The sequence below is a fragment of the Leopardus geoffroyi genome, chromosome D3 (genome assembly GCF_018350155.1).
Source record: "Leopardus geoffroyi isolate Oge1 chromosome D3, O.geoffroyi_Oge1_pat1.0, whole genome shotgun sequence".
Taxonomy (NCBI): Eukaryota; Metazoa; Chordata; class Mammalia; order Carnivora; family Felidae; genus Leopardus; species Leopardus geoffroyi.
The window spans coordinates 52599426-52613524 of record NC_059339.1 but is presented as its reverse complement, the minus strand read 5'-3'; the positions used below and the strand labels follow the sequence as shown (position 1 = coordinate 52613524).

General features: G+C 39.1%; 1 protein-coding gene across 2 annotated transcripts in view; it reads left to right on the top strand.

Moving 5' to 3' along the window:
• Window positions 1-13884, top strand: part of DSC3 (desmocollin 3) — a 49645-nt gene extending 35761 nt beyond the window's left edge. Inside the window, exons 13-17 of one of the 2 annotated variants that reach the window (XM_045457595.1) lie at window positions 2433-2657; window positions 5357-5478; window positions 10133-10390; window positions 12678-12720; window positions 12815-12932. In XM_045457595.1, the coding sequence (XP_045313551.1) occupies window positions 2433-2657; window positions 5357-5478; window positions 10133-10390; window positions 12678-12704 (632 nt within the window). In that variant the 3' untranslated portion in view covers window positions 12705-12720; window positions 12815-12932. Of the gene's footprint in view, window positions 1-2432; window positions 2658-5356; window positions 5479-10132; window positions 10391-12677; window positions 12721-12814 lie in introns of both variants that reach the window. The other variant, XM_045457594.1, reaches the window with a different exon arrangement.
• The last annotated feature ends 215 nt before the right edge of the window (window positions 13885-14099 follow it).

The window sequence follows — 14099 nt, the reverse complement described above, 5'->3', positions numbered from 1 at the left end:
GTATTTAATAAACAGTAACGATTTATATGCTCTAAAATAACTGAGGGTGAATTTGCTTGTTTGCTAAAATATTCTCATTAACATATTTTAGAAGCCTAATTCGACCATTTACAAATATTATGATGGGATATTTATATTGTATATAAAATGAAAGAAATTATGGGGCGCCTGGGTGGCACAGTCGGTTAAGCGTCCGACTTCAGCCAGGTCACGATCTCGCGGTCCGTGAGTTCGAGCCCCGCGTCAGGCTCTGGGCTGATGGCTCGGAGCCTGGAGCCTGTTTCCGATTCTGTGTCTCCCTCCCTCTCTGCCCCTCCCCCGTTCATGCTCTGTCTCTCTGTCCCAAAAAAAATAAATAAACGTTGAAAAAAAAAATTTAAAATGAAAGAAATTATCATTTTTTATGAAGGCAAAATTTACATTTACAACAAAGACGAAAAAGCTTTGCTGAAAATATTGGGCAACTTATCATTAAGACAAATTGTTTCCGGTGTGTTTTTAAAGTGACTCCAGGGAGGTGAAGAGAGAACAGAGATGGGGCGTTTAAATTTTAGTGTAAGCAAACTCTGGAAATGAGAATGTGGGTATAGGAGGCAAGCACTCTATGGTGTTCTGGAAAAAAGCATGGTGAGCTATGGACAGAGATGTTGGATGGGAGCCGTCAGGACAGCGTCCTGTGATAGTGATTTCTGGGGGAGTGTAGTTCTATATTTCAGCCACCATTCACTGCTGTTTTCTTACTATCCATTCTCTTCCATACAATTGGATTTTTGTGTATGCTGTCCCTTCTGCCTAGAATACTACCCTTCCCATTTCATAGCTTGGTATTAATTCATGAGGTTCTTATGGAGCCCCTACCGTCTACTATGCACCGTTCTGACCCTGGTGATACACATAGAGATTAACAAGACAGACATGACGGCAATTCAGATGCTCACATCTACGAAGTCTTTCTTGAAGTAGAAGGAGTAGCACCATGACCTTTTGTATCTTTATTATAGCTCCTTTTGTGTTGTGTTATCACCTGTTTACCTTTCTTTTCCAATACATGAGTTTCTCAGGATAATTGTGATTCATTTGTGTTTCACCAGCACCTAGCCCAGTGCTTAGTAGATACTAACTGCTTAATAAGTGTTTGTTTAATAAATAATTGGTTAATAAATATGCATAAAGAAGGAAAATGCTAAGGGGATAAATAAACCAGTGTTAGAGTTTAGGTTTTAGCAGGAATGCCCAGAGAGGGGGTGACTATGGAATCTGGTGATGAAGCACCTTATGTAGTAGGCTGAGGAGACTGACTTTTGTACAGTCGGTGACAGCAGGAATGCACTGGGAGTGTGCCAGTAAGGAATGCTGTGCCCAGATTTGTCTTAACAAGGTGACATTGGTGACAGGACAGTTTGAAGAGGGCAGAGTTGAGTGACAAGGACAGCAGAGGTGACTATGGTACAGCTTGTGGTCTTGAGGGAGGAGAGGAATTTGGAGGATTTTACCTTAGCCACAATAGGAGATGGGAGGGTTCCATCTAAACCTTAGCAATAATTCACACTCCTCTGGGGAGTCCTATATTTGAGATGCAGCCAGAAATCTTTGAAGTTCTTAACAGCTGCAACAGTGCGTTTAAGAAAGGCTTAGACATTACAGATGGCTTCCAGGATGTGCATGGTGCTACTTCTTCATTTCACTTACTGCAAAGCTCAGAAGGTTGTGATTGGCATTGAAAATGCATGGAGCTTTTGATCAGTTGATAATAAAGTCATTACAGTAGGTATCAAGACTATTGGGGAAACATCATAGTTGATAAGAACATATTGTTATGATACAGATACATCTGTTTTTATGTAAGCCTTATACCCAGCCTGGGTGGCATTAACTAGCTTTGTGGTATTGAGATTACTTCTCGAGGGAAGGCATAATAACCAGGGGTCTATTGTACTTTGAAAAGTTACCTTGTACGTAAAGATAATGGACAGATACCAGAAAATAAATGGATAAGAGAATGTTGACTTCAGACATGCTTTGTGTGTAACAATTGTTAATTCTTTATAAGTACCATAAACTGGTACTATAGAAAAATGGTTGAAGTGTGTGTCAAGAGCCAATCTAGCATCATTGGTTTGTAAATAAGGATATAGATAAGTAATATTAAATACTGCAGAAATGCTACTGGGTCACTCCAATGCCAAGTTATTTCTCTAAGCCTCTCTTCTAGAAAGTTACGATGGGCAACACATACATGGTAATATTAGTGCTGATAAAGGTAGCACTAAGAATAGAATAGAAGATAGAATAATAGAAGGTAGTTGTCCATTTTTATTCATTTTCATGTGGCAGGTGGTTCCTTGAGAATAACATGTTTAGAAACAAGTGTGATGAAACAAATGCTAGAAGTAAATGTCCATTAAAAATATAATTCTTTCATTTTCTTTCAGATACAGCTGCCCGTCTTTCATATCAGAAAAATGCTGAATTTCAGGAATACAGTGTTCCTATTACTGTAAAAGATAGAGAAGGTCAATCTGCAACAAAAACCGTGAGAGTTAATCTGTGTGATTGTACTCATCCAAGTCAATGTCTGCCGACCCGAAGGAGCGCTGGAGTAATACTCGGAAAATGGGCGATCCTGGCCATACTGCTGGGCATAGCATTACTATTTTGTAAGTCCTTTTGCCTACTTAAAGTTAAAATATATCACAAAAAGGGGCCTGGGTGGCTTAGTCGGTTGAGCGTCTGATTTCGGCTCCGGTCATGATCTTGCAGTCCCTGAGTTCTAGCCCTGCATCAGGCTCTGTGCTGACAGCTCAGAGCCTGGAGCCTGCTTCCGATTCTGTGTTTCCCTCTCTCTCTGCCCCTCCCCCGCTGGTGCTCTGTCTTTCTGTTTCAAAAATAAACATTAAAAAAGAAACTAAAAAAAAATCTATATCTCTATGTATCTATCTATCTATATCTCACAAATGTCTGAGTGCAGGAAAAGGTCTTTAAAAAGTAATCCTGTCCAACTGTCCAGCCGGGGTGAGTCCTCATTACAAATTGCTTTCGTGTTATTATCATATTTCTGATGGAATATTTTCGGGAAGAAGGAACAAGATCCTTTTTGTGATACAAAATTTCATATTTGGACAGGGCTGCTTAAAGTTCCTTAGATTTTTCCAAATCTGGCAACGTATAGTTTCCATTTCTTGGTCCTAGTACTACCCCTTTTAGGGCAAAATCAACACTCTAAGACTACTGCCGTATGAAAGTCCACTATAAGCCACTGTGATCTCTTGTCATCATTCAGCCACGGACTTAGGGCACTTACTCGGATCACAGCAATATCTCTTCTTGGGTGTATCTTGCCAGTTTTGGATTTTTTTTAACCTCTTGCTTGTCAGTTGTGTCATTCCCAATGGTACCATATTTTATCCTCTTTTTTTTTTTTTATTTCCATCCACTCTTCCAGCCTAGACTAGCTGTTGTTCCTTTGTTCTGTGATAGGACTAGTGGTTAAGAGCAAGACCCAGGCACCAAACCATTGAGTTCGTAACCCAGCTCTATCATTTGCAAGCCATGAGACCGGAGGCGAGTTACTTAACTGTGCTTCAGTTTCCTCATCTGTGAAAGGGGGTATTTGTAGCCTCCTTTATGGGGCAGCACTGAGCATTAATTGGGTAACTCATGTGAAAAACTTCGAACAGTACAGTGCTCATTATTTTTCAACAACTCAACAAAATAAATATACATTGAGCACCTACTATATTCCAGAAATTGTCCAGGTGCTTGGGAGTCATCAGTGAACAAAACAGACAAAACCAAATGCAAACAGTGTGCCTTGTGACAGTAAACTAATAAATAAGTGAAATGCTGTGGAGGAAAAAATAGAGCGAAATAATTAGGAGCTGTAGTGCTGTGGAGTGTGTGTGTGTGTGTGTGTGTGTGTGTGTGTGTGTGGTGTTGGGGGAGGATTAGGGCTAGTGACTCCGGTTTTCAGTGGATGGTTTGGCAGGTCTGACAAGGTTATCTTCAATGATTTTTGTGAAAGGTCAAAGAGTCAGCTAAGTACAGTACTTGGGGGAAGAGTTTTTCAGTCAGAGGTCAGCACAAAGGCCCTGAGGTGAGAGGGTGGCTGGAGAAGTCAAGGCATGACAGGGACACTGGTGTGGCTGGAGTGGAGTGGATCAAGAGAGTGGGGTAGGACATGGAACCAGAAAGTTTAACAAGTGGCCACATAGAATAGGCAGAGATTGGTACCCTTTTTCTGTAAAGGGCTGGATAGTATATATTTTACATTTTGCAGGCCATGTGGTTTCACGTATAACCAGGGAAATCTACCCTGCTAGTAGGAAAGCAGCCATAGAAAATATTTAAATGATGGGCATGCCTGCGTTCCAAAAGAACTTTATTAATGGATGCTAAACTTTGACTTTCATATAATTTTCACATGTAATGAACTGCTATTCTTTTGATTTAAAAAAAAACATTTAAAAATGTAAAAACCATAGTTCATGGGCCATTCAAAAACATGTGGTCATCCAAAAAATTCATGGGAAGGGGTTTGGGGCTGCAGTTTGGCCATCCTTGGTGGAGGAGCCTGTGGAACATTGTAAGGAACTGTGATTATTAACCGTTATTGTTATTACTGCTAATCTTATTGACACATATTTCAACCTCCCACAGGTAGGACATAGAATGAAAATTTTGAATAGACAAAATACGGAGTAGTTTTCATTAAGATACTTGGAGATAAGATATTCTAGAAAAAAAGTATGTTTGTCACGCTTTTCATACAGGCAAACCATTTTTTTGGGAATGAGTAAATCTCTTAAAGTCTCTGTCTTAAATTAATGTCATTGAATTTTTTGAAAATTTACTATTTAATCCACGATTGTGAATACTTTAACATGCATGATAGATAGAATTCGAACCCTTAAAAGAACTATTATCAAAATACATATAATTAATGGGGCTGCTGGATGGCCCAGTCGGTTATGTGTCTGACTCTGAGTTTAGGCTCAGGTCACAATATCACGGTTTCATGAGTTTGAGCCCTGCAATGGGGCCTGCTTGGGATTCTCTCTCTCTTCTCTGTCTCTCCCCCTCTCTCCACCCCTTCCCCACTTGTGCTGTCTCTGTGTCTCTCAAAAGAAATAAACTTAAATATATATATATACATATATATATATATATACACACATACAATTAATTCACATTTTTAAAATCCAAGCTAATCATGGCCTATTAATTTAGAAAGGCCAAGGTAATTCATGGGACCGTGGTTAGTGGTTTTCCTCCTGTGCACTTGAGGTAATAAAAAATAAAAGATGAGTATTTTATTCTATGTATGTTAAACTTTTTTTTTTTTTTTTTTTAAATGCAGCTGTATTGCTAACTTTGGTATGTGGAGTTTTTGGTGCCAAAAAAAGAAAAGGTTTTCCTGAAGATTTAGCACAGCAAAACTTAATCATATCAAACACAGAAGCACCTGGAGATGATAAGGTGGTAAGTGTTTTAAATGAGTATCTCTGAATATCTCCCATAATTTCTTTTACTGATTCTCCTGAAGCTATTTTGAAATTTAGGGGTTAATTTATATTTTTATTTGGTCAGATTTTGTAGGCATAAGTATTTTACCTGCTGATATTCAGATATTTATGTAGTGGCATTTATTAGAATTCTTAAAACATGTGTTGTTTTGGGGCGCCTGGATGGCTCAGTCAGTTGTGTCTGACTTCGGTTCAGGTCATGATCCCATGGCTTGTGAGTTCAAGCCCCGCATCGGGCTCTGTGCTGACAGCTCGGAGCCTGGAGCCTGCTTTGGATTCTGTGTTTCTCTCTCATTCTGCCCCTCATTCATTCATGCTCTGTTTCTCTCTCTCTTAAGAATAAATAAAACATTGAAAAAAAATTACAAAAAGACATGTGTTGTTTTAATTATCATTTTTCCACCCTCTAGTGCTATGATTTAAAACTTTTTGATGTGGATTTATTATAACAACAGTGTTTCAGTTGCTCTGTACCATGTACATTTCCAGGTATCATTTGTTTCTCTCTTTGATCATATATAATGGGGGAAAAACCTACTAAAAGTTCTGATGATAAATTAAGAAAATACCAAAGAGATATATATTTTTATATGGTGGAGGGTAGATTACTTGGAAGATTATTGCCACTTTCTTTCCTTATGTATTTCTTGGGACTGCTGAGGTGCTTAGTACTAGGCTTCTTCTTTGGGGGGGGGGGCGCATATATTTCAAGAGTTCTTACAAGGCATATTTTTCCCTCAAAAAGATTTCAATGTACTTGTGAGCAGTTGAATCTACTTCTATGGGAAAAATAAGTAGGAACATTTCAGTAAACATTAGCACCATGACAGAGCACTGTTAGTTCAAAGACACTTGTGCTACATAAGTGCACTCGTGTTGCCTGCACGAATCAACCTGATCAACCTGGAGGTTGCACGAATCAACCAGGATCAACCTGAAGGGCCTCGTGAAAGAGGTACAGATCACTCTGTAACTGAAAGAGGAAGAAGGGGTTGAAAGTGGAGAGATTGTGGGGATAGTTAAAGAGGAGGAAAACAGCCTTAAGAATAGAACAGGAGGGGCGCCCGGGTGCCTCAGTTGGTTGAGTCTTGATTTCAGCTCAGGTCATGATCTTGCAGTCAATGAGTTTGAGCCCCGTATTGGGCTCTGTGCAGCGCAAAGCCTGCTTGGGATTCTCTGTCTCCCCCACTTTCTACCCCTTCCCCTCTCACTCTCTCTCTCTCTCTCTCAAAAGAAATAAATAAACATGAAATTAAAAAATAAAGAATGAAAAAGGGGACGACAAAGTTTAGGGATTATTCAACAAATAGTAAAGAAGTTGTTTTGAGATGGAGGAAATGGTGTTTTAGAATAGAAGCTTGAAACTTAGGGTTTTGGAGGAGAGGATGTAAGAGATAGGGCTATCATATGCCACACTAAGGATTTGGGGTTTATCTTCTTGGAAAGGAGGGCCAGTGAAAGTTTTTCTGCATAGATTGGCATAATGGGAACAGCATGATGCTGAGTCAGTAGGGTGATCAGTGAGAACAGGAAGACACTAAGGATGGGGAAGTTCAAGGATTAGAATCTTGCTATAGTTTAAGCAGGAGATAACTCTAGTAGTCTAATGATAACTGGAAAATTAAAATAAGGATAATCAATATTTCAAATATGTAAATGATAGCTTATTAACTTTAGAGTAACAAAATAAAAAGTGAAGCCAAAGTGACAGAGGCCATAGCCAGGGACAGTGACTTCATATCAAGCCTTTGATATGTCAAAGATACCTTTCTTACTGACTTTCTCTCTTTAACCTCCTCCCACCATCATGCAAAGTCATAGCCCTCCTGTGCTTGGCATGCCTCCATGTGGAGCCCTGTAATTATTTTTCCATTCAGAAAATCCATTTAGTCCCTGATAGTCCTTGGCTCAAAGTAAGATCTTATTTTATATCTGAGAATGGAATGATTGAGATGTTCTTCATATTTGTTCTTTACCATTTGATGCTGGAGCTGATGGTATTAATTGGCCATTTCACCATAACATACTCACACCTATTTACCTGTTCTCTGTTAGGAGCACTTCTCAGAAGGACTTGGGATTATTAATTTATACCAGAACATAATTTTAGGCATATTTTTGCAAAATGTAACAGGGGCGCCTGGGTGGCTCAGTCAGTTAAGCATCTGATTTCAGCTCAGGTCAGGATCTCGCAGTTTGTGAGTTCGAGCCCCGTGTCGGGCTCTGTGCTGACCGCTTAGAGCCCAGAGCCTGCTTCAGATTCTGTGTCTCCCTCTCTCTCTCTCTGCCCCTCCCCACTCACGCTCTGTCTCTTTCAAAAATAAATAAAACATTAAAAAAAAAATTTTTTTTAAATGTTACAAAACTTTGTAGTGAATGGGTAAGCTCATTTTAGTATAATGAGTAAAGATGATGACGTTACTTTTAGAGCTAAGTTTAAGTCAGAGGCAGTTCAGATGGGGTTAGGAGCTAGTTGAAAAGTCAGCACTGGAGAAGTGAAATCTGGAAATCATTGACGTGGAAAAGGAGCTGTTGATACCATGTGAGAATAAACTTTGGGCAGAGCACCTGGAGATGGTCAGGAAGGAACAGAGAATAGAATGTGAAACAAGGAACTGTGGACTCAGCTTTGGTTTTAGTTTATCTTCAAGTCTCCCGGTATTAGCTTGCGTGATCTCTGAACATGTATTTATAATGACAGAAATTATACCATCAAGGAGATTTGATAATCAGGATTTTTTTTTTTTAATAGAATTTCAAGGTAGCAGCAACCTAAGCAAAAAAATATAGGGCAGCAGCGCCACCAAATGGCTACTTTTTAGTTCTCCTTTCTGGTATCATTTTCTAAGGCAATGAGATGCTATGTATGACATTTATAGATACATTTCAGACTCTGAAAGATCTGAAACTCCAAATCATCTGAACTTGAAAATCTTCCAGTTTAGTTAGAGACTCTGCATATTCAATATAAGAAAAACAAATTGGCAAGAAGGTGGCACAATGGAGCCTGATTTTAATGGAGGTCTTGTCTGAAAGTAACAGTTTATAATTAGAACTGACACGCTGAGGTTGCCACGGTAACTCGACTTCTCACCCATGGCCCAGACTTCCAACTGAGGTTCCAGCATTAAGTTACTGTTGAATCAAGTCTTTTTCATCTTCAAACATTCCCTCAACTCTGTCTGCTCTAGTTCCCTCCATTTTTTCTTTGAAACTGAACTCTTTGAGAGATTTAATACTCGATTTCTCCATGACATTAGTTCCTGTTCATTCAGCACTTCGTGGAAATTCTTTTGACACAGATCACCAGTGGCCACTCTTTTACTTGAATCTGAGAGGTGATTACTTTACTTGGACCAGTTCTTAAACAACTTTGATGTTTTCTCCTTACCATAATCCTCTCTGCATGGCTTCAGAGTTTGTCTTTTGGATTCCTTCGTTCTCTCAGTTGCTATTTCAGATCAGTTCTGTCTTCTAATTTCTTTACCAACCCCTTAAAACATTTGTTCTTGTGTTCTGTTATTAGCCTTCTTTTTGTTTAGTCTACCATTTTCCCCGGGTGTTATAATTTATCCCTGTGACTTCAACTACCACCTATATGGTGGTGACTTCTGGAATTATAGCGTCAGCTTGGCTCCCCTACCTGAGCTCCAGACCCCATATTCATATATGCATTGTGGACATCCATGGGTTTCTTAAACTTGCCATGCCCCAAATTGAATTGTTCCCCCTCCTCTCACCCACAAGCACATCCTTCATCCCAACTTCAGGGAATTATGCCATCTGGAGTTGCACAAGCAGAGCACATAGGAATAATTCCTTCCATTTGCTGCTTCATCCATCTAACTGCCAGTAAACTTTGTATGGGGTCCAGCCACTTTGAGTCATCTTTGCTTCTACTTTGGCTTAGATCCTTATCATGTTTCACCTAGAATGGTTCAGGTAATATCTGTGATATCTCTCTGATATCTGTGACACTCAACTTATTGTCTCCTTATTTGTCTTTTACATTATTGCCTAGAATGACTTTTTAAAAATATGTGCCTTGCCTGTCTATTAAAACCCTTATTTGAGTCTCCGTAATCTTCATGATAGTCTATATTTTTCAGCATGGCATATGGTTCTTTATATTCTCTGGCCTTTTATAACCTCTCCACTTCCTCTCTTACCCTGAACCCTATGTGGCAGCCACTCTCAACAGGCTGAAGCTGAAGACCCCCAAAGCACCCCGTTGCCTTTGCCTGTAGACCTTCCTGCAGGTGGTGGTTTTTTCCTCCCATTTCTCAGTCGGAGCCCCTACTCTCAGACTTCTCCACTTTCTCTCTCTGGATGTGGATTTTAATGTGTTCCTCAGTGTTCCTATAGCATTCTGCATTCACCTACATATACATTCTTAAAGTGATCATCTGATTTTTCTGCCTCACTGGAATAAGAGCTTCTTAGAGCTGGTGAGGGATCATGCCCATCTTTGTATCCCTAGACCGGGCACACAATTAGAAAATACAGATGAATCAATAAAATGTTGAATAAACATTCTCTCTCCCTTGCCTTCTTATCACTTGGGATCCATTTCCTCCTGATACGAATGGTCTTATTTTATTTTATTTCAGTGTTCTGCCAATGGGTTTATGACCCAGACAGTCAATAACTCTGGCCAAGGCTTTTGCGGTACCATGGGATCAGGAATGAAGAATGGAGGGCAGGAGACCATTGAAATGGTGAAAGGCGGACACCAGACCCTGGAATCGTGCCGGGGGACGGGGCATCATCACACCCTGGATTCCTGCAGGGGAGGACACGTGGAGACGGACAACTGCAGACACACCTACTCCGAGTGGCATAATTTCACCCAGCCCCGCCTTGGTGAAGTGAGTTTCCCTCAGCGTTTCCATTCTACCGTTTAAATATCCAAGTGTAGAACAAGAGGAAATTGAAATTAGCATACAGTTGCAGAAGTTGCTTTTCCCTATGTATCTTTTCAATGTATCTTTTCTCTTTCATTCTCTGGTCCTTCCCAGCACTGCCCTCCTCCACGCCTCCCCACCCCCATGCCCTTTGATTTTGTTACATTATTTAATATAAAAGAGATTTTATTCCATCTGTCATATTTCTTTTAATTTCTAAAATCTCTTGAGATCTGGAAGTTTCTAATATCCAACCTAAAGCCACATGCCACTTCTAGATGTAGTTTACCTCACGAATTATTTTCATATAGAAGAATGTGAAAAAAAAATCTTACTCCCTACAATCACAAAACTCCCCCAATCAAATCTACATCTCTCTCTGAAAATAAAACATCTGCACACAATTCTAGGATGAACGTTAAATAATATGAGCTGTGTAAACTATATTAAATGTTAAAAGCACCATTCATATATAAAACATTTTTATTCAGGGGACAGCAAGGATGTAAAACAAAGGAGGGATTAAATCATGATTTTTGAGTCCTGGGACCACATCAAAATCCCCCTGGAGCTTTTATTTTTTTTTTATTTTTTTTTTTTTTATTTTTTTTTTCAACGTTTATTTATTTTTGGGACAGAGAGAGACAGAGCATGAACGGGGGAGGGGCAGAGAGAGAGGGAGACACAGAATCGGAAACAGGCTCCAGGCTCTGAGCCATCAGCCCAGAGCCTGACGCGGGGCTCGAACTCACGGACCGCGAGATCGTGACCTGGCTGAAGTCGGACGCTTAACCGACTGCGCCACCCAGGCGCCCCCCCCTGGAGCTTTTAAAAGATATTAATGCCTGTGCTTCACCTTGAAGCATTTGGATTTAATTGGTTGGGCTTATTATTATTATTATTATTATTATTTTAAATTTGTATTTATTTTTGAGGGTGGGGGAGGGGCAGAGAGAGAGGGAGACACAGAATCTGAAGCAGGCTGCAGGCTCTGAGCTGTCAGCACAGAGTCCAATGTGGGACTGGAACCCATGAGATGGGAGATCATGACCTGAGCCCAAGTCAGACACTTAACTGACTAAGCCACCCAGGCGGCCCTAGTATTATTGTTTTTAAAACTCCTCAGGCAATTCACATGTGCCACCTGGGTAGAGAACCGCTGGATTGAATATTCTTCCTGGTACTAAGTTTTCTTTTTATCAGAGTGTGCCAGTACCATTGTAACACCAACAGTGGACCAGAAGCCCTTAATCCTTTAATGGATTGCAACTAGGCACCTTTCTGTGACTCGGCTATAGCTTATCGCATGTCCATAGCATATTTTTTCCCGTCAAATTCAAGTGTTAATCTCTTTTCTGTTTCTAGACAGTCAGTATTCATGTAAGATCAGGTTGGGAAGGAGTGAAGCTTAAGAAGCACTCCTAGGGGTGTTCTTTAATGTGCACATCACATAATGGGATACGAGGCTGAAGCGGTCATGAAGAAAGACACTTGATAACATAAGCCAAGGAAATAAGCTCTGGGTTAGAGAGGCAGGGGGCACACAGGTGAGGAGGAGGAGCCGGGGGGTTAGACAAGTTGGCCAGTAACAGACTGTGAGGGTGGATGTGGCTGAATGCCTGGCCTCTCCAGTGCAAAGGGCTGGTTTTTGCAATCCGGGTTATGTTGAGTATTTTTAATTTCACTAAAATGCCTTGCACATCTCGCTATTTTGTCATGTTTTGGCTATCTCGGAAAACGTCATTCTGAAACCAATGTGATAATTCTTGCCTACTTTAAAACTGCATGTAGTAGTGGTTTTAGTTAACGTTTTTTGAACATTTACTATGTGCTGGGCGAAGGAAGAGTATTTTTCATGCGCTATTATCATCGTTATCGTGAGATAGTCACTGTGTACATCCCCATTTAGATGTAAAGAGAGTGAGAAGTGAGATTGAGAGATGTTCAGTGACCTGCTCAAAGTCACATACGTAGCTGGTACAGCCAGAGCTGGGACTCAAAATCCGGACTGTTCAGATATCCAACGTCAAATTCCAGGCCGCCACGCATAGCGTCACCGTTTTGTGGACTAGCCTGAACTCCAGATAGAAAGTTTAGAGTTAAGCACTTAATGATAATTTAAATATACATAAATATAACATTTGTATATATATAATTTTTTTTGTTTGTATGGATTACTAGAAATGTAAGATATACTGACTTTATGGTATGGTTGTGATATCGACCAATCATGTGCATTTTTTGTATGTAGGACTCCATTAGAGGACACACTGGTTAAAAATTAGACATAAAAGGTAAATAAAATAATAAATTTTATGTTCATATGTTTAAGAATACTTAAAATAATACAACAATACAATCCTTCTTTTTTGTTCGTTTATTTTACAGAAATTGCATCTGTGTAATCAGAATGAAAACCACGTGCCATCTCAAGATTATGTCCTTACGTATAACTATGAAGGAAAGGGATCTCCAGCTGGTTCTGTAGGGTGCTGCAGCGAAAAACAGGAAGAAGATGGCCTTGACTTTTTAAATAATTTGGGAGCCAAATTTACTACATTAGCAGAAACATGCACAAAGAGATAATGTTAATGTGCTACAATGAGATGTGTTTTTGCCAGACATTCTGGAAGTTTCCAAAAGGGATATTTAAAGTTCAATTTCAATTGCTGATATATACATATATGTATGTATATATATATATATATACATACATATATGTATATATTTAGCTAAATATATATTAGAATTTCAATTTCTAATATATATAGATATGTGTTTTTAACATATATATTAGAAAAATAGATATGAAGTTTTCTAAATTTTTAATTGTACTATTTACCAATTTGTAGTTTTATAGCAATTTGTTGCTTATCTTTTCCAAGAAGTTTGAAATGTTAAAACGTATTTTGCCTTCTTTATTGCAAAATAAATAGACAGCTAGCAAAATCATGCTGTAACATTGGATTTAAGGTCTATAAAGGATCTGCTATTCTTTATAGATAGCTTTCCAACAAATGTGTTTAGTTAATATCAGTCCAGTGATAACTATGCTGTACTTGATTGAATATAGAACAGCTACTGGGCTAGAAATTCTGTTCTTATTCCAGATTTAAGTTAATAGGATTATATCAAACATTATGGTAAACTGTACTGCAATTTTTAGCTCTTTAAAAATTTTGTACCACTGAGTTAGTAGCTCCAAAGACCACTAGAATTTCATTTTCCTTCTGGTTGGCAACTAGATCATGAAGGGCAGTTAGTTCTGTCTGCTTGGTTACCCTAATAAGGTCTTAAAAAATACATAGCCACCATGTTAAACTACAACAGGAAATTGTAGACTGAAAAATTGTGTTGTTTTTATGCTTTTGAGTGTGTGCTTTATGGTTTGGAGAAGGATTATTATGAGGAATATATCTAAGTTTCCTTATTCTCAAGAAAGAGAACTATGTTCACTATACAGAGTTATTGTCAGTATTTGAACAAAAAACACCAAAGACCTTCTGTTGAGATTGTAATCCTAAGTATTAACATCTTTTTCCCTGAGATTCAGGACTACTGAAGATATAGAGAGAGTAGAGAGATAGATACATAGATAGATAGGAGAGAGAGAGAGAGAGTGATATCCCCCACTTTTCAAAAGTTCACTTGCATGAAAACCTTGCATTACTAC